At 61.1% G+C, this 18,780-nt stretch overlaps 2 protein-coding genes across 5 annotated transcripts in view; both read left to right on the forward strand.

Moving 5' to 3' along the window:
• OSBPL5 (oxysterol binding protein like 5) overlaps positions 1-6,577 on the forward strand; it is a 68,805-nt gene extending 62,228 nt beyond the window's left edge. For 2 of the 3 annotated variants that reach the window (XM_070457829.1, XM_070457827.1), the window contains 8 exons: positions 348-445; positions 872-961; positions 1,050-1,186; positions 1,598-1,783; positions 1,985-2,111; positions 3,399-3,543; positions 3,901-4,003; positions 5,670-6,577. In XM_070457829.1, the coding sequence (XP_070313930.1) occupies positions 348-445; positions 872-961; positions 1,050-1,186; positions 1,598-1,783; positions 1,985-2,111; positions 3,399-3,543; positions 3,901-4,003; positions 5,670-5,808 (1,025 nt within the window). In that variant the 3' untranslated portion in view covers positions 5,809-6,577. Of the gene's footprint in view, positions 1-347; positions 446-871; positions 962-1,049; positions 1,187-1,597; positions 1,784-1,984; positions 2,112-3,398; positions 3,544-3,900; positions 4,004-5,377; positions 5,569-5,669 lie in introns of those variants that run through there. The other variant, XM_070457828.1, reaches the window with a different exon arrangement.
• A 2,020-nt stretch (positions 6,578-8,597) lies between these two features.
• Positions 8,598-17,195, forward strand: LOC110130950 (tumor necrosis factor receptor superfamily member 22-like). Of its 2 annotated transcripts, XM_070457830.1 has the most exons (7): positions 8,598-8,688; positions 9,139-9,253; positions 11,840-11,951; positions 13,279-13,352; positions 15,206-15,307; positions 15,830-15,909; positions 16,239-17,195. In XM_070457830.1, the coding sequence occupies exons 1-7, from the start codon at positions 8,641-8,643 to the stop codon at positions 16,389-16,391; spliced, it is 684 nt and encodes a 227-aa protein (XP_070313931.1). In that variant the 5' UTR covers positions 8,598-8,640; the 3' UTR covers positions 16,392-17,195. The 2 variants fall into 2 exon arrangements, with proteins under 2 accessions (XP_070313931.1, XP_070313932.1); XM_070457831.1 differs by lacking the exon at positions 15,206-15,307.
• Positions 17,196-18,780: the final 1,585 nt, after the last annotated feature.

Raw genomic sequence — 18,780 nt, forward strand, 5'->3', positions numbered from 1 at the left:
CTCCTAGGGGACAGTGGGGCTCCTGGGAACCTGGAACAGGGGCTTCCTGGAAGCAGTGACCCAGTTAAGGGTGGGGGTGTCTCTGAGACTTAGCAACTCACATGAGCAAAGGCCCTGGGGCCAGGAACCCTGTCCGCTGCGGGTAGCGGGCCAGCGAGGGGCCAGGTCCGGTTTTCACCGTCCTGGCAGCGCTGGCCCCCGGGAACACCTGCCGTCCACCCGCTCCCTTCTCACCCTCGGGGCCTGACACTCATTCCCGTCTCAGCGCTGCTGGGACTCCACCGAGGCCTGGAGGCTCAGCTGGCCCCGGGGTGGCCATGACCCCCGCCGCCGTGGCTGTCTTGCAGGCATCCTCTACGGCACGATGACCATGGAGCTGGGCGGCAGGGTGACCATCGAGTGTGAGAAGAACAACCTGCAGGCTGAGCTGGAGTTCAAGCTCAAGGTGGCACAGGCAGCTCGGCGGCCCAGGGCCTTGGGGGGCGTGGGGCTCGGGCGGGGAGAGGCGAGGCCCTGGGGGGGCCCTGCCGCCCTCTCTGTCCCCAGGGATGGTTTCCTGAGCAGGGGCACGCGGGCGAGCGGCTCCGGGCCCTCCTGCAGCACAGCTGGAGCCTGTGAGGGGCGCAGAGAGGGGAAGGGGCTGCCTGCAGACCACACAGCAGAGCCAGGAGAGGCCCAGGCCCGTCCCCACCGCGTGGCACGAAGGCCTGGCTGGGAGTCTGCACCCTGGAGCTCCGGCTGGGCCGCGGGCGCGTGTGGCCGCCCCCACTGTGCACCGGGGTGGGGAGCTCGCACCCCCATGAGGAAAGGGCCCCTCCTCCTCCCCAGCTCAGCACCCTCACCTGCGTCCGTCTCGGGTGTGTTCCCACAGCCCTTCTTCGGGGGCAGCACAAGCATCAACCAGATCTCGGGGAAGATCACGTCGGGCGAGGAGGTCCTGGCGCGGCTCACGGGACACTGGGTGAGACACCGCCTCCGGGCAGGCATGGGCGGGTCCAGACTCCGGAACCACGGCCGGCACCTCTGACCCGCCCGACCATCTGGGGCAGGACAGGGAAGTGTTCATCAAGGAGGAGGGCAGAGGAGGCGCCGACCTCTTCTGGAACCCCAGCGAGGAGGTGCGCAGGCAGCGGCTGAAGCGGTACACGGTGCTGCTGGGGGAGCAGATGGAGCTGGAGTCGGAGAGGTGAGGCCTGGGCGCTCAGGACCCCTGACCCCAGCCAGAGCGGCCGGGCTGGCAGCTGCGATCCCCTGGATGCATGTTCCCTGGGTGTCCCTGGCAGGAGGACAGACCTGAGGGGATTCCTGGTGGCAGAGGACACATCTGGCTGTGCGAAGCTGGAGGGAGAGAAAGGGAGGCCTGGGGAAGAGTGAGCTCTGTAGGGAGGACCCTGCTGGTGCCAAGTGTGCGCCCAGCATAGGGAAGAACCATCTCATGGTAAATAAACAGTGCCCGGGGAAGATGGGCACCCTGATAGATAGTGAGCTCCCTGTCGCTGGAGGCAATCAAGTGGAGGTTGCTCTGAGCCTCCCCTCTAGTGTGAAGGGACAAGGCTGCCCAGGTCCTCTTGGCTCAGAGCGGGTGCTGCACTCGCAGGCTCTGGCAGCACGTCACCAGGGCCATCAGTGAGGGTGACCAGCACAAAGCCACACAGGAGAAGTTTTCCCTGGAGGAGGCGCAGCGGCAGCGGGCCCGAGAGCGTCAGCAGAACCTGGTGCCCTGGACGCCCCAGCTCTTCCACCTGGACCCTGCCACCCAGGAGTGGTGCTACCGATATGAGAAGTGAGTGCTGGCAGACAGCGGCCTGGGCCCCTCGGGGGTCGCCCAGCAGACCCCCACTGTCCTGGCCCTGAGTGAGGGGAAGGGAGGGTCACGCGGGGGCTGCTCACATGGGGGAGGCTGTGGCCACTCCCCTGGGGGCTCCAGCCCTGACGAGGGGCTGAGGGCTGGGCTCTGCCTACCCACACTCTCCGGACCCTCCAGTCATAGCCCCTGGGACCCCATGAAGGACGTCGCCCAGTTTGAGCAAGACGGGGTCCTGCACACCCTGCAGCGGGAGACCATGGCCGGCCAGACCGCCTTCCTGGGCAGCCCGGGGCCCAGGCGCCAGGTCAGAACTGCCCCTGGGCCTGGCCTGGGGTCCTCTGCCCCCACCTCACACCCAGCTAACCTGGCCCTCCTCCTCTGACTCCCCATCACACTCTGACCCACACACATCAGGGTCTCCCCTGGTGTCCCCCTGGGTCCCTGTCCCACCCTTCTCCACCCAGCAAGGGGCCAAGACCCTTGGACTTGCAGGACACGCAGTTCCTGGGACACCCCGATGTTCAGGGCACTGTGCTGGGGTGCACTGGCCCTGCCCCATCACTCCCCAGAAGCGTCCTCAGTGGTGTTGGCGGGGCGGTGTCCCATTGTACAGATGGAAACACTGAGGCTCAGGGCAGCCCAGGGGCTTGCCCAAGCGGCAGGAGGAGGAGGAGGTGGCATTTACACAGACGCCTGAGCCTCTGTGGGTGGGTGAGGAGGGTGGGAGAGGCAGGGGGTTGGCGGGGGTGGGGAGGACAGCAGGAGGCCCTGGGGAGCACAAGGGAGGAGCACTCTGGCAGAGGTGCCGTTTCTGGGGAGCCTGGGGTGGCCCCACCTGTGGAACAGTGCCCGCTGGGCGCCCACTGTGCACACAGCTGGGGGACACCGTCCCCCCAGGCAGGGAGGAGTGTGCTCCCCCATCTTGCCCAGTGGCCCCAATTTCCCCGAGGTACCTCCCCAGCCATGTGTCCCAGCTCCTTCCCCGAAATGCCGCAGCCCCTCAGGCCGGACCGGATGGCCCCGGCCCCTCCCGCACGCTTCTCCCCCGGCACCCCTCTCCACCCTCCACCCTCTCCTCAGCCTCTCTCGTCAGCGCGGGCCCCACACCCCAAAACCTGCCTTGTGGGAAGCCCCCCTGCCCCAGCAGGGTGTCGGGCACCCCCTGGGCCCTCGCGGGGACAGGCCTGCGGTCACGCGACCACCCCTGTCCTCCAGAGGCTGCTCTGAGGCTTGCCAGCCCGGGGGGTCCCTGCGTCCACGCTGGGGACGCCCCGGCCGTCGGCGCGCGCTGAGAGGGTCAGCGCTGCCGGCTCCGGAGCCCAACGGCCCCGTACCCGTCGTCTCCCCGTGTATGGGGGTCTGGGGGGCGGCGGGGTGGGCGCTGCAGTCAGGTCAGGGCCAGGCCTGACACCCACCCAGGGCCAGCAGCCTCCGCCGCTGCCGGCCGCCTCTTCCACGGTCGCCCTGCCGTAAACCCAGCAGCACCGCCCCACGGCCAGCGGCAGCCTAGAGGGTCCCCCAGGGTTCAGGTGGCCCCGCGGGTGCGGTGGGTGTGGGCGGGCTCCCGCGCAGCCGCTCCGTCTCCCCCCAGGGGTCCGCCCCCAACCCGCGGCTCCGCAAGCCCAGCGACCAGCCCTCGGGCCACAGCCAGGTCACGGAGAGCAGCGGCTCCACGCCCGAGTCCTGCCCCGAGCTCTCTGATGAGGAGGAGGAGGAGGACGGCGACTTTGTTCCGGGTGAGACCTCTGGACCCGGGAAGCCGGGTTGGGCCGGGGGCAGGGCCGGGCTCCGAGCCTGCGCTGGGGGCGGGGCGCCCGGCGAGGGGCGGGGCTTGCCTGTCTGGTCTGTGACTCTGGTGGGCTCCGGCCTCTCGGTCCCCTGTCTTCTGGGAGTGCCTGTCTTCTGGGAGTGCCTGTCTCCCCATTTGGCCCCCCTGGGCTTCTCAGAGGCTGGCTGCGCCTGGGAGCTCCCTCCGGGGTGGCACCATCGCCCTCCTGTGCCAGGGGCTGCAGGGAGGCGGGCCGCGGCCCCAGGCCCCCACCCGCCCATCCTCGCCTCTCCCCGCTCCTTCCGCGTCTCCCCGACGCCCCTAGGCTGCAAGAGCCCGTGCCCTCGGTGTGGGAAGGAGGCCAGGCGGCTGCAGGCGCTGCACGAGGCGATCCTGTCCATCCGGGAGGCCCAGCAGGAGCTGCACAGGTGGGCCGCCCCGGGGGACCAGCCCGGGGGCGAGGGGTTAGCTGCAGGACGGCCTGAGCTGGGGGTGGGGCGGGGCCTTCATCTGGACTGTCGTTCTGGCTGCAAACTCGGGACTTAAGAGGGTCTGCTTACTGAGCGAGGCCCTGGCACCTCATGGGTTCTGCCATCTGCGAGGAGCAGTCGGGGCAGGGAGTGGTGTGTGAACAGCCTGAGCTGGCCGGGAGACGCTGGCAGCAGCCAGGGCTTGATGGAGCCAGGAGAACGGGTTGGGGGGGGGGGGGGCGGGGCAGATAGAAGCTGGAAGGAGGTGCTGGGGCAGTGGCCCCCCCAGCCCCAAGACCAGTAGGACCTCGGAAGCAGCGGGCCAAGTCATGTTAAGAAGGCCTGGGAACACGTTCGGTTTCGCCCCCCGCCAGGAGACAGAGCCCTGCTCGCCAGCCCTGCCTCAGAGCCAGGCTCCAGTCAAGGCTGCAAGTCTCTGAGCTGCAAAACCTTGGGCTGTCTGGGCCTCAGTCTCCCCATCTGTGAACAGCAGTGCCCCTGGGGCAGGAGGGAGACGGGGCGGAGGGTGGTGCTCTGAGCCTGGCGCCCGAGAGCCCTGGGCAGCTGTGAACCCTGTGCTGCTCTTGGGAGCCTAGAACCTCATGCCTGTGATGAGGCCAGTCCTACTTCCCCTGTGCCTCACCCGAGGGGGCCCAGAGGCGTTTCTCATCATTTGATGCCAGCTCCATCACGATGCTGTGCAGGGCCAAGGGAGACGGAGACTCACACCTTGTGAGAGTCGGGGAGGAACGTGGTCTCCATGATCAGGGAGGGCTTCCTGGAGGAGGATGCATTTGGGCAGGGCGGAGCTGGAAATGGGGAATGCAGAGGTCAGTCCAGGGTGCAGGCACCACAGGATGGCCGCTGCCAGGAGGAGGGGGAGTTGAGGTGAGAGACCGAGATGGAGGAGCCTGGCCCGGAAGACGTGGGAACCGGAAGGGGGGTCCTTCTCCATAGAAGGAGATTTCCTGCTTTGCTGTGAGGGAGGTGGTGGAAAACAGCCAAAAGTGTTGGCTTTTGGTCCAGACACAGTGATGTCAAGAGGCCAGGACAGAGCTGCAGCTTTCCTGGGTTGCCAGCCAAGCACCAGACCGGCAGCTTTAGCTGCAGGTGTTTGCCCCTCCCCAGCCTGGAGGCTGGAAATCCCAGATCAGAGCAGGGCTGGTCCTCCCCAGGCCGCTCTCCGGGGCATGCAGACGGCTGTCTCCTCCCCGCGTCCTCACAGTGTCGCCCCTCTGTGTCTGTGTCCCGGCCTCCTCTTACAGGGACCCCCAGTCCTGTGGGATGAGGGCCCAGCCTAGTGACCCCATTACTTTATTTACCTCTGTAAAGGTCACATCTCCAAACAGTTGCGTTCTGGCTGCCGGGGGTCAGGACTCCAGCGCAGGACTTTGCAGACGCCGTTCAGCCCACAGCAGTGGAGGTGGGAGGGGGGATGTGAGAGCCCCAGCTCCACTAGCCCTGACCCTGTCCTTGGAGGGTGTGCCCAGGGAGCCCCAGGCGGCCACCGTGCTCTGGGGCCCTCCCCCACGCGAGCCCCCAGCCCTGTTTTCACCCTAGGGCCGGACTCCTCATCATGCTGTCTGGCTGGCCTTGGCTGAGGCGCCGCGCCCTCTCGTTGCAGGCACCTCTCGGCCATGCTGAGCTCCACGGCCCGCGCCAGGCAGGCCCCGGCCCCAGGCCCCCTGCGCAGCCCTCGCTGTTGGCTCCTGCTCTGCGTGCTCCTGGCGTGTCAGCTGCTCATTAACCACATCCTCGAATGAGAGCCCTGCGGTGACGGCGTGGGCATCGTCTGCAGGGCTGGGGGCAGTGGGGAGCTGAGCCTCCCTCTCAGGCACCTAGCACTTTAAGCCAGCCCCATGGAGGCAGAGTGAGCCCCCATGGACGGAGGGACCCACGGCCGCAGGACAGCAGGAGGGACCTGGGGGGGTGCCACGCGGGATACCCCTGGCGAGGCTCTGGCCTTTCCCACAGGGCCCTCCGCCTCGCGCTGGCCTTAATGCTGAAGCCAAATGCCACTTTCACCCTGGGCCATGCTCCCTGGCAGCCTTGCCTCATCGCCCCCTCCCCGGGCAGCCTCGGGGGGCTGCTGGCGGAGGGGCAGGGGGGCTCGCGGGGCTCCGGGTGTTGCCCCTCAGCAGGGGTGAGTGGGGGCTCTGAGGAGCAAGCCGGCACGCCAGGTCCTCTTGGGGGCCCAACACACGGAGCGTCGCTTCCCGAGGCCCCGCCCACACTGTCCTGGACGCGCTCCAGGGGGGCTCCGGGCGCCGGCTGGGCTGCGATGGGGCTTCCTTCCGACCCCTGTGCTATCTGCACGGTGGGGCCCTGTTCATACACTTCACAGGCCCGGCCCACCTCCCTCAGCCCAGACATGCCAAGCTGGGGCGGGCACAGGTGAGCGTGGCGTGCCTGGGGGGCATCCCCGGCCTGGGCCTGAGGGGGGACACTTTGTTCAGACGGATGCACGGTTTTCCCTTCCCACACATTTTTAATAAACGCAATTGCAATATTTTAGGCAGGCTGCGAACAGCATCTGTCAACTGGCCTCTGTTCCTGTGTCAGATGCCGTGTGTGTGTGTGTGTGTGTGTGCGCGCGCGCGCGCATGTGTGCGTGTGTGTGTGTGAGAAGCTCTGCACATGCAGACACAGATGGAGCCATAAATTAAGCCGTGGTGGTGACATCTGAGCTGACCAGTTTTGTATCCATGTTCTTGCCCGTCCTCCAATTTGGGGACACATCTCCATGTGTGAAATAAACATGTTGTGTGCTGCCTTCTTGGGGGAAATTCTGGAAACCAGTAGGGTTAGGGTGTCTCAGGGGAGAGATTCGATGCCAGCAGAAGCTGTCTGGGGCTGGGAGGGCCCAGGGAAGGGTTGAGGCCTTGAGGATAGCGGGAAGAGGTCTGGCGTGCAGGGGCGTGCAGTTTGCAGGAAGCAGAGAGCAGCAGCCCCCGCCCCCCACACACCTCTGGGGAGCCAGTGCAGGAGGCCCGTCCAGCAGCCGATGAGCCAGCGAAGGACACGGGGGCGCTGCCCATGGGGCACTCCAGGGGGCATTTGGCCTGGTCCCTTCCCCACAATCAGAACCCACTCCCCCCCTCCAGCTGCCCCCAGGCAGCCCTTCGGTTCCACTGTGGCCACCGTTCCCAGTACTCCTGACTGCCAGTTCCAGGGGAGTGGGCTGGCCTTTGCTGGGACAGCCCAGGATGCCCCGAAGGGGCTGGTGGGGGCAGCTGACTGCAGACCACACCCCACAGTACAGGGAGACCGCAGCCGACGGACGTGAAGGATGAAAGAGGGAGAGACCGCGGGACGGGATGGACATGGGCTGGGGCCGAGGAACAGGCAGGTGTGCCCTGCCGTCCCTGCCCTCCTGCCGTCCCAACCCTCCCGCCTGCACCAGGCACACGGGACTCCCAGTACCCGCTCTGAGGGCAGTGTTCCCAGACTGACTCTGATCCCTATGTGGCTTCACTCCCTGTGGGGGTGGGAGGGTGCTCTCCAGGTTGAAGTGGTCTGCACCTTGCCACTGAGGCAGGCTACCCTGGACCTGACGCCCTGGGCCACCAGTCTTGCACCCTGGACCTTTCAGGGCAGACCTGCCACCAGCCCCTCCAACCCCTGCCCCCTGCAACCTCGAGTCTCCTCCAGAATTCTCTTCCTGTCCTTGGTAGGCCGAGAACTCGTCTAAATCAACAATGAAAAATGACAAGAAAGCTGGGTGGGCATAGTCCCAGGGGACCAGGTGGCCAATGCCCAGATAGATGGTTAGGATGCGCTTCTGTGTCAGGCAGTTCCTCCAAGCAGTGAGGACCTGGACTTGGTTTCCGGGTCCATCAGGTCAACTCTTGGGCATCTAGATGCTGGTGGTGAAAAATCTAGAATGATGTGGGGTTCAGAGCTGTGCTTTGCACCCCCTACCCCATTCAGCACCGCCTTCCTGGCCCATCCAGTGGCTGGCCAGTGTCCCAGGGCAGCTGGGCAGGAAGAGGATGGAATGGGGGTCAGGGAGGGTGGAAACTCAGGAGGGCCTGGGCCCAGGGCCACACCCTGCCCTCTAGGTTCCCCACAGCAGCAGGAGGAACTTTCACTGTGACTGCTCCTCACCTTGTCACCGCTTTGGGGGAACTGACAGCAACTTCTACTAGAAAGACTTTCTAGCAGATGCTGAGTCGGTTCAGGGCTCAGAGACTCAACAGCTGGCCGGCCCCTCCTGGAGCATGGGATTCTAGGTGGGGCGAGGGGGGATGTTGGAGGAGGTTTAGGAGTGAAGGGGCCTGACGCCCCTGTTGATGTGCCTGGCTTGTACCCTGCTCTCGGGAAGGATGGGTCTCCTCCCCTTGAACTGCGCCCCATCCATCTTACCCCTCCCCCACTCGTGGCTCCCACGGGCTGTAAGAAGATGCCACGGGTTGAGCAGTCTGTCCTCCTCGGGGCGGGGTCACCGAGGCCCTGGCCGCGCAGTCAGGAACTGCTCTGCGGGAGGAGGAACTGACGGTGGGCGGTGCCCGGGGCGGCGGCGTGGGGGGGGGGGGGGGGGGGGTTGCGCTGCTATTTATTCCCGGGCGAGCCGCGTGCTCCCTCTCTGTCCCAGGATGCCCGCGCTGCAGGTGGTGTTGCCCTGGCTCCTGCTCCTGAATCAGGTGGGACCGCGCTGCCGGGGCCCGGCCTGGGCTGCGGGGCTCGGGGTGGGAGGACCCCGAGATCAGGGGATGGGCGCGCGCTCCAGTGAGGCTGGCACCGGCAGGGTTACCCTAGAGGAAAACCGGATGAAGCGGGAGTTTTGAGTCAGAAAGTAAACCCTTAACACACTACACCCAGTTACCCAGCTTGAGGAGGTCGCAGTGGGGAGTCTTTCCCTCCCGAACCCCCAGGCCCCCAGGCAGTGCGGGGAGGGCGGGGCTCCGGTGGGGAAGGGAGGCCGGCCGGGGAGGGTGGGGGGTCGCAGAGAAAGGAGAGAGGTGGGGGGACGGAGGAGAGAAGGGATCGAGGGGGGAGGAGGGTACTCGCGGAGATTGTCTTTGCTTCCGGAGGAAGCATCAGCACAGATAAGAAACTTCTAGTAATCGTTTCTTGTTTTCCTCCACCTACAGGCAATCACCGAAACCAGTGTGGTTTTCACACAGGGCCAGGGGCTTCCAAGCTCCCAGTCCTGCAGCCCCAGCGAATACTTGATAGCGGGCCGCTGCTGCAAGGCCTGCCCAGCCGGTAAGTCCTGGGTCCCCTCCAGTCCCGGGCAGGGTTCTTCCAGCCCACGTCCCCAGGCCCTACCCAGGCCTGCAACAGGGGGCTGTGTGTCTCTTTGCACTGATGGCCAACGCATCTTGTAGCACATCCTGGACTGGGGACGTCCCCACTTCCACGTGCTCTGCAAGAGGTGAGCCTGCTTGGGAGGGCCCAGCTCCCGTCCTCTTCCTGGGCCGTTCAGCCAGCAGGGGCTGCACGTTGAGTGTCCAGAAGCCTGGTGACTGTTTAGAACTCAAAGGATCCAGAAAAGCTGTTATACTCACAGTTACGGCTGCTTTTGGCAAAAGAAGGCACGGGTCAGTGTAGAGGTGGGTGGGGCAGGGTCCAGGACTCAGCACCATCTTCCGGCTGTGCTACCCCAGGCAGACGGCCGTGCCTTATGTTGCACATACTCCTTGGGTGACCTTGCATGGACTTCGCTCACCTGAGCCAGTTATGCAGGGTTTCCCCTGGGGGCCAGTCACACAGGCATGGCTGCCCACCAGCATGCCAACAGCCCATGCTGCTGACCTTGAAGCCTCTGGAGGTCAAGGTGGTACAGTGTCGACTAGGGCTCTGAGTCTTCACAATAAACTGTGTGTTAGCCCTATCTGTCTGCCATGGTGTCAGCCTAGGGTCCTTGCAAGGCAGCCTGGTGCGTTGTGTCATCTTTTCCAAGAGTGTGATACAGTTGAGAGATTTAGTTTCATCAGAAATGCCAAGACCTACTTTTTCCCATGTCCTCTTTGGAGCAGCAAGGCCAAGGGCCTGGTGGGTGAGCGGCCCGGGTGCAGGCTCCGCCCCCGCCCCTGTCTGCCGCCCAGGCCGGCATGTTGGTGAGCACTGTAGGAGGCCGCACTCCTGGGGAACTTGTCTGCCCAGGACCTTTATGAAGTACCTCTATGGAGTGGAAGCCTGCTTCAAGTGCTCCACCTGCTCCGAGAGCGAGTCTGCAACCAGAGCCCCTTCCTTGCCCTCGAATGCCCTTCAGTGTCCTTGTCCTTGCAGTCTGCCGCCCTTGGACCCAGCTGTGGTCAGGCTAGGTATGTGCCCTGAGAAGCCATTACAGTTGAGCCTGCACAGGCAGCCACGGACTGCTGTTCACCCACGAACATTTAGGGAGATGCTGAACACTCTTCCTCCGGCATCTGAGAGAGGAAGGGGGATATGTCACAGAAGCTGACACTCAGTGGATACTGGAAGGATTTGGCCAGAGGACCTTTTATTGATATAAAATACTGTTCCCAAAGTGTTGTGAAAATGGGTGGAAAAATTAGAAGAAAACCATACTTACACACATAGATCTGAAATTCTAAACAATTCTTTTTCATTTTTAATCTTTTTTTTTTTTTCAGTTTGTAGGTTAGTATTCAATTAGAGAAGTTTGAAAATACACACAAAGTGATAAGAAAAAAATCAGCTCTCTGGGAAGAAACAGAAGTGGGAGGGCTAGAACAGAGGGCAGGTGTATCCCCACCCTTTCCAAGGGAGCTGCAGATGTCATCGAGTTTCTCCCAAATCCCGCAGGAGGCATTTTCTGAGAGGGAAGGTACGCTCCCTTCCTGACCCGTGAGCTGTGCTCACATCCAGAAAAAGGAAGAGTGATTCTCTAACCTTCTGTCCACATTCAAAGTTCCTGGGACCCAGGGCTTCCCAGCAGGTGCTAGCGGTGAAGAACTTGCCTGCCAATGCAGGAGAGAAAGTTCCTGAGATCCGATGTTTCCTGAAGGTTTTCCCCTGTTCATCTTTGGAGACCGAGGGGGAAACTCTGTCCCCACAGGCCCCAGGGACTGACTCGCAGGGGTTTAGCCGGAGCTGGACTTTTCTGTGACCAAAATGAGAGAGTCCCCCGCGCTCCAGGCTGCCCTAGGACATCAGTGTCCCTGCTGGCCCGGATTCCACAGAGCTGACGAGTGAACACGCTGGTGGGAGAAGCATTCTCCATATTTTTTGTCTGCCACAAAGGGCTGCAGTCCTGATAGCGTGGAGAAGCCAGCGGGTCACATTAAACAGGGGTCGGCCATAGCAGAGGGCTTCGGCCAGGGACCCTTCCCGGGGCCTCTCTAGTGTGTGAGGAGGGACTCGGGTTCCCAGGAGCTGAAGGGAGCTCATGACAACAGGAACGAATATGCCCGGGCCACTGGAGTGGACGGTGGTGGGAGCGGCCCCCTCACCCTGGGCATGTCAGGACCACCTTGGGTGGACGGCTGTGGGGGTCGGGATCTGTCTGGGACCCTTCTCAGCAGCACCCCAGTCCCAGGCTTCTGCCTGGGGTGGTGGGTGCACGTGGGGAAGGAAACCCTCAGCCGCTTCAGTGCTCAGCCCACTGGGGGCCTCCCTGGGGGTTTCCCTTCAAAACACAGCACGGAGTCCCACAAACCACCCCTGACTGGACCCCCTGTTCCCCGGGCTCCCCCCCGGCCCCCCGGCCCCCCCAACCGATCCCCTCTGCCCCCCTGACTGACCAGTCCCCTAGCCCCCCACTGACCCTGTCTGTCCCCCAGCCCCCACACTGACCACCCCTGCCCCCCAGATCCCCTGACCAGCGCCATCTGTCTGGCCTTGCAGATGAGGAAGTGTTGGAGGAGTGCACGCCGACCCACGACCGAGTGTGCCAGTGCCGATCGGGCTATTTCTACGCCCACGTGGGATGCTCTGAAATCTGCAGCCTGTGTAGCACGTGGGTGGCCCTGCTCGGGGGACCTGGGCGGGGGAGGGGGCCTTGTGTGCCCAGGGGGCTGTGGTCCCTCCCACCCCGTGTGCACAGCCCAGCCCCTGCCCCGCAGCCCTGCCCACTCCGGCCAAGTCTTCGCTCCCAACCCTAACCCTAACCCTAACCCTAACCTCTCCCTGGTGAGAGTTGTCTCCCTTCCCGGGTACTGCCTGTTGTGGAAACTCTATTTTCTCTGCTTCTTTCTGTCTTCGCAGAATTCTCTGCCTGCCTTTCCCTGATTCATGACCCCCCTGCCTCTTGGCACCACACTTTCCCCAGACCCTCTCAATCACGCTCTGTCATAACCTGCCGTGAACACAAGGCCCGTGGTCATCAGCTAGACTCACCACGCTGCAGCTCGGCCTCCACCCTCCTGGGTTCTGCTCCCACCTGCCTGCGCCCTGCTCTGCTCCCCAGATTTGTCTAAGGGCATCACCCTTCCCATCACAGCCAAGAAGATGCCGGGCCAGGCGGGCAGGCTGCCTGTGGGCAAGGTTCTGCGGGCGGGCTGTGTGCAGTGTCCCTGGTGAGATGGAGTCTCCCCTCCGATTCTGGAGTGCTGCTCCGGGGTGCTCTGGCACCTGCTTCCTGGGGAACCGCTAGTGTCTGGCCCGGCGCCATGGTGTAGGCGGGAGTCAGGACTCACGTGCCTGCTGTGGGCAGGGCTGGCTCTGTCACCAGGAGGCGGAAGGGCAGGCTGGAGGGGGTCCAGCTCACCTGCAGTTTCCTCCGCGTTTTCCGCTCTGTGATCCGGACTTTGGGTGGTTTGTTCCCAGAAGAGGGTGGGGACCTGGGCGATGGGTTCAAGCCGGGCCCAGGACACGACTTCTAGAGAAACCAGTCATCACCACGCAGCACAGCGCCCAGAGCAGGGAGACTGGAGGGCAAGTGAGCACGTCACCCTCCGCCCTGACGGACCCGGCTGGGCATGAACACGGCTACAGTAGGGTGATAAGCCTGTAATTTACAGCCCTTGGGGCGGAGCCATGGGTTCCTGAGCCCGTGTTTAAAGCAGGGCTGATTCCTTTTCCCTCGGTACACATGCCAACCAGCAAGGCAACAAGGCAACAAATATTCACAGAAAAGGAAAGTCCATAAGCCTTCCTGCCAGTGAGACGGAGGGCGTGCTGTGTGTGTGATGCCGGTGCCCTGGGCTGGGGCTACGCTGCCCTCCCCTTCCCCCCCGCCCCATGTTCCCCACGCGTGGGTGCTGCCTGCCGGGGCCCTGCGGGGAGCAGGGAGAGCCTCCCTCCTGTTGGTGACAGCCAGGACCCGGGCGTCTCTCTCCACCCAGGTGTCCCACCGGGCACGTCGTCGTCCGAAGGTGCAACGCGACCGCGGATACGGTGTGCTGTCTGCCGGCCCCACGTAAGAGTCATCCTTTTTTTTTTTTTTTTAACCCTGTATCTCTTTTAAAGAGATGGAATTCACATAACATGAAATTAACCACTTTTAAGTAAACAACTTAGTGGCACTTAGTAGGCAGCCTCTGTCTAGACCCAGCATTCACAAAACCCCCAAGGACTCCCTCCGCTGCTCGGCCCTGGCCAAGACGGACCTGCTTTCTGCCCCAGACCAGCCTTCTCTGGGCATTTTCTGCAAATGCACGTGTATTATGCATGTGTTCCTTTCGTCTCTGGATCCCTGGCTGCAGCTCAGCATTTTCAGGCTCCATCCTTATTGTCAGCTGGTTGGGGCTTCAGTTGTTTTTGTGGCTCTGTGAGATTCAGGTAATAATATGGATGTACGTGAATAATATAAATGTACAAATTTTACCAGTCATTCATCTGTTTGCACTGTCACATTTAGAATCAGTCAGTTCAGTTCAGTTGCTCAGTCGTGTCCGACTCTTTGTGACCCCATGGACCACAGCACGCCAGGTCTCCCTGTCCGTCACCAACTCCCGGAGTCTACTCAAATTCATGTCCATTGAGTCGGTGATGCCATTCAACCATCTCATCCTCTGTCATCCCCTTTTCCTCCTGCCTTCAATCTTTCCCAGCATCAGGGTCTTTTCCAATGAGTCAGTTCTTCGCATCAGGTAGCCAAACAATTGGAGTTTCAGCTTCCGCATCAGTCCTTCCAATGAATATTCAGGACTGATTTTCTTTAGGATGGACTGGTTGGATCTCCTTGCAGTTCTCAAGAGTCTTCTCCAACACCACAGTTCAAAAGCATCAATTCTTCAGTGCTGAGCTTTCTTTATAGTCTAACTCTCATATCCATACATGACTACTGGAAAAACCATAGCTTTGACTAGATGGACCTTTGTTGGCAAAGTAATGTCTCTGTTTTTTAATATGCTGTCTAGGTTGGTCACAACTTTCCTTCCAAGGAGCAAGCGTCTTTTAATTTCATGGCTGCAGTCACCATCTGCAGTGATTTTGGAGCCCAAGAAAATACAGTCTCTCACTGTTTCCAGTGTTTCCCCATCTATTTGCCCTGAAGTGATGGGACCAGATGCCATGATCTTAGTTTTCTGTATGTGAAAAGCCAAGCATTTCTCATGATGTACTCTGCGTATAAGTTAAATAAGCAGGGTGACAATATACAGCCTTGATGTACTCCTTCTCCTATTTGGAACCAGTCTGTTGTTCCATGTCCGGTTCTAACTGTTGCTTCTTGACCTGCAGGTTAGGGTGGTCTGGTATTCCCATCTCTTTAAGAGTTTTCCACAGTTTGTTGTGAACCACACAGTCAAAGGCTTTGGCATAGTCAATAAAGCAGATGTTTTTCTGGAACTCTCTTGCTTTTTCGAGGATCCAGCGGATGTTGGCAAATTGATCTCTGGCTCCACTGCCTTTCCTAAATCCAGCTTGAACATCTGGAAGTTCACGGTTCATGGACTGTTGAAGCCTGGCTTGGAGCATTTTGAGCATTACTTTGCTAAAGTGCAATTGTGCAGTAGTTTGAGCCTTCTTTGGCATTGCCTTTCTTTGGGATTGGAATGAAAACTGACCTTTGCCGTGCAGCTCCTGCTCCAGCGACATTTAAAATAAATAGATGCATAGTCCTCCCGCCAGGGCTGTTCTTTCAATAAACCCTGAGGTCGAGTCCGTGTCCTGGGCTGGTGGGAAGGCTGCAGTGCGCTGGGTGCGGGGATCTGTCCATGGCCTGTCTCTGGTCCTTTGGTCACATTCCGGGGGCGGAATTGCTGAGTCTGTTTCTGTTTTATCCTGTGGCTGCTGACCTTGTGGGGGTCTTCTGTCTTTCCCCTTCAGAGAGGAGACACCGGTGCTCTCTGCTTGGAAGCTGCTTGGGCTTTGTCTTAGTCGTGATGTGCCTGAATTTCTGGGTCACAAAACGAGCTGGATTCCCTGACGGTATAAAAGCACCCATGCCTGACTTCTGGCGGGGGCAAGCAACCACGTGGGGGAGGCTGAGTTTGAAGGGCCAGGCCCATCCTCAGGGCCGCCTGGTCTCCAGAGCTGGGGGGTCCTGGCACCCTGAACGAGCCCCTGCCTGGAACCTGGCACAGAGCTGTCAGCAGCTAGGCCAGGGCTCTGAGACGGAGGACCGGGGCGCAGTCACACCGGCCCCCGCAGCAGTGGGTGTCGGAGGCCCAGGCCAACCTGCGGGCCAGGCCGTGTGCAGGGCAGGCTCCGAGGGGACGCACACACTGCAGGAACCCAGTGGTGGAGCCCAGGCCTCTTGGGAGGTTCTAGAAATATCGGGGCCAGACAGCTGTGAGGAGGGAGGCGTGCCAGGCTCACTCCTGGACGTCCCTGGCAGGATCCCTGGGCCGGGGGAGGGATGCAGGGCACGCCAGCGCTGCAGGAACCCTGGGGCCTAGAGTAGAGCCTCCTGCCCCCCGCTAACCGCACATCCGCTGTCTGTCTTCACAGGAGACCCTGAATGCGTGGAGATGGTGACCGTGGTCCCGGGCCGGGGGCGTGCCTCCTCCATCAGCCCGAGCTCCGTGAAGGTAGCCCCGGATCCCATCCCCTGCCCACCACGGAGCCTTCCAATCCCGCCGCTTTCCCTGCTCTTGATTCAGCGGGAGCCACGGGCCCTGAGCTGGAGAAATCTTTGATTCAGTTCACGATGGGAACCCAAGCCACCCAAAGGCCCTGTGTCCTGGTGAAGGCACCCGAGCACTTGGTCAGGGCAGAGCTGGGGCCAGACCCAGCCCATCGGCCCTGCTTCGTTCTCTGCAAACCTGCCCTGCCTGAGCCTCCTCAGGACCCTCTTCTCCCTGGGGTCGGGGGACACCTGCTTAATCACCCATGCTAAAATCTTTTCTTGTGTTTTTAGCTGCCTCAAAACTCAGTATCCAGCATGCCGTCAAATCAGGACAGAAGTGCAGAGTCTTCAGTACCTATGAGAGGAAATCCGAACCAGCCCGAAGACAGCGTGGACATCCCGACTGAGGCCCCTGCCGTCACCAGGGCCCTGCATAGCCTGTAGGATGTCAACGGCCCACAGGCTGTGGCAGGCGAAGGAGCCCGGGCCCTGGAGTGGTCCCCACAGCCCGACCCCCCTGCCCCCGCGGAGACGGCCGAGCTCCCCGTGGACCTGGAACAGGCAGGACAGTTGTGAGTCTGGAAGTTAAGAGAGATGACAACAGCATCTGTCCCAGCGAGGCTCCTCTCCCAGGGTTCAGTCGGCAGGGAAACCCCTGGGGAGATCTGCACCCTGATTTCGGGGGGGACCCTGCGTGCCACGAGGTGAGCAGCAGAGCCTGGCCTGGAGGCCGTGTGTGCACCCAGTGTCCCCCACAGTGGGGCTCAGGCAGCGTGGCTCCGCCAGCCCCACGCGGTGTCCTCACTCTGCCGGGACCAGGTGCCAGAGGGGTGGGGCTGGGTCTTTGCTGCCATCTTAAATGACTATAAACCGAGAGGCTTAAAACCAGAGTCACACTGTCTCACAGTCTGGGGGCCAGGAGTCGGGTCAAGATTCACAGGCCTGGTCCCTCGGAGGCTCCCGGAGGGTCCTTCCGTCCCTCTGCTAGCCGTGGCCGCTGGCAGCCCTTGGCGGGTAAACCCATCCCTCCAGTTTCTGCCGCGGTCATCCCATGTCCTCCTCCTCCGTGTATCTGCGCCTGTCTCTCCTCTCTTGGGAATAAGTTGCTGCGGTTTGAAGCCACTCAGTCAAGGGTCACATGTTCTAGAACGACTCATTGTGACACTGTGCAAGCTCCCCTCCATCTGCTGGTCCCTGTGGCTTTGTCTGTGGTGTCCTTTCATAAACGAAATCTTGGTATCAGTGGAATCAGGTCCATCAGGTTTGAACCTCACCAGCCGTAGGTTTTACATCTTGTTTGAGAAGTCCTTCACATGCCCCAGTCACAGATCCTTGACACTGACCTGCGTCTTCTTACTCAGCTTTACAATTTTCTGGTTTTCATTTGCATGTTTAATGCCCACGGACTTCCCTTCTGTGTACTATATGAGGTGAGTGTGAAAGTCGCTCAGTCATGTCTGACTCTTTGTGACCCCATCGACTGTATAGTCCATGGGATTCTCCAGGCCAGAATGCTAGAGTGGGTTGCCATTTCCTTCTCCAGGGATCTTCCCAACCCAGGGATCAAACCCAGGTCTCCTGCATTGCAGGCGAATTCTTTACCAGTTGAGCCACAAGGGAAGCCCCTACGATGTGAGGTAGGAATCCACATATACACTGGATGTCTGGCCTCCGTGGGGACACAGCCAGCTTTCCGTGAGGACACAGAGCATACATGCGCACAAAGTCTTTAGTGTACATTAGGGTACACTCATCGTGTTGTACATTCTACAGGTTTAGACAAATGCGTAGGCCATGTTTCTACATTTACAGGGTCACAGAATAATTCACCATCCTGAAGTCTCTATGGTTATATGTGAATAGATTAATTCACTTTTCCATCCCTCCCCCTCCCACCAGCCCCCAGTAACCACTGATCCTTTTACTGGCTCCATCATTTTGCTTTTTCTCAGAATGTCACGGAGTTGGAACTATAACCAAGCAGGACCCAGAGGCCCTCCTAGAACATACCCACCCCCAAGCACCATGTCCTCAACCTGTTCTCTACCTGACGCCCTGGGCCACCTGTCTTGCACCCTGGACCTTTCAAGGCAGACCTGCCACCAGCCCCTCCAACCCCTGCCCCCTGCAGCCTCGAGTCTCCTCCAGAATTCTCTTCCTGTCCTTGGTAGGCCGAGAACTCATCTAAATCAACAATGAAAAATGACAAGAAAGCTGGGTGGGCATAGTCCCAGGGGACCAGGTGGCCAATGCCCAGATAGATGGTTAGGATGCGCTTCTGTGTCAGGCAGTTCCTCCAAGCAGTGAGGACCTGGACTTGGTTTCCGGGGCCATCAGGTCAACTCTTGGGCATCTAGATGCTGGTGGTGAAAAATCTAGAATGATGTGGGGTTCAGAGCTGTGCTTTGCACCCCCTACCCCATTCAGCACCGCCTTCCTGGCCCATCCAGTGGCTGGCCAGTGTCCCAGGGCAGCTGGGTAGGAAGAGTATAGAATGGCTGTCAGGGAGGGTGGAAACTCAGGAGGGCCTGGGCCCAGGGCCACACCCTGCCCTCTAGGTTCCCCACAGCAGCAGGAGGAACTTTCACTGTGACTGTCTCCTCACCTTGTCACCGCTTTGGGGGAACTGACAGCAACTTCTAGTAGAAAGACTTTCTAGCAGATGCTGAGTCGGTTCAGGGCTCAGAGACTCAACAGCTGGCCAGCCCCTCCTGGAGCATGGGATTCTAGGCGCGGGTGGGGTGCGGGACGCTGGAGGAGGTGCAGGAGTGAAGGGGCCTCACCGCGCCCCCCCCCGTTGATGTGCTGGGCTCTATCCTGCTCTCCGCAGGAA

Source organism: Odocoileus virginianus, chromosome 28, assembly GCF_023699985.2.
Source record: "Odocoileus virginianus isolate 20LAN1187 ecotype Illinois chromosome 28, Ovbor_1.2, whole genome shotgun sequence".
Classification (NCBI taxonomy): domain Eukaryota; kingdom Metazoa; phylum Chordata; class Mammalia; order Artiodactyla; family Cervidae; genus Odocoileus; species Odocoileus virginianus.

Bases quoted from the DNA above. Each gene is read 5' to 3' on its own strand.
- LOC110130950 (XM_070457830.1), top strand. From the start codon at position 8,641: ATGCCCGCGCTGCAGGTGGTGTTGCCCTGGCTCCTGCTCCTGAATCAG. The intron at 8,689-9,138 runs GTGGGACCGCGC...CTCCACCTACAG, and splicing joins GGCTCCTGCTCCTGAATCAG to GCAATCACCGAAACCAGTGT. The intron at 9,254-11,839 runs GTAAGTCCTGGG...CTGGCCTTGCAG, and splicing joins CTGCAAGGCCTGCCCAGCCG to ATGAGGAAGTGTTGGAGGAG.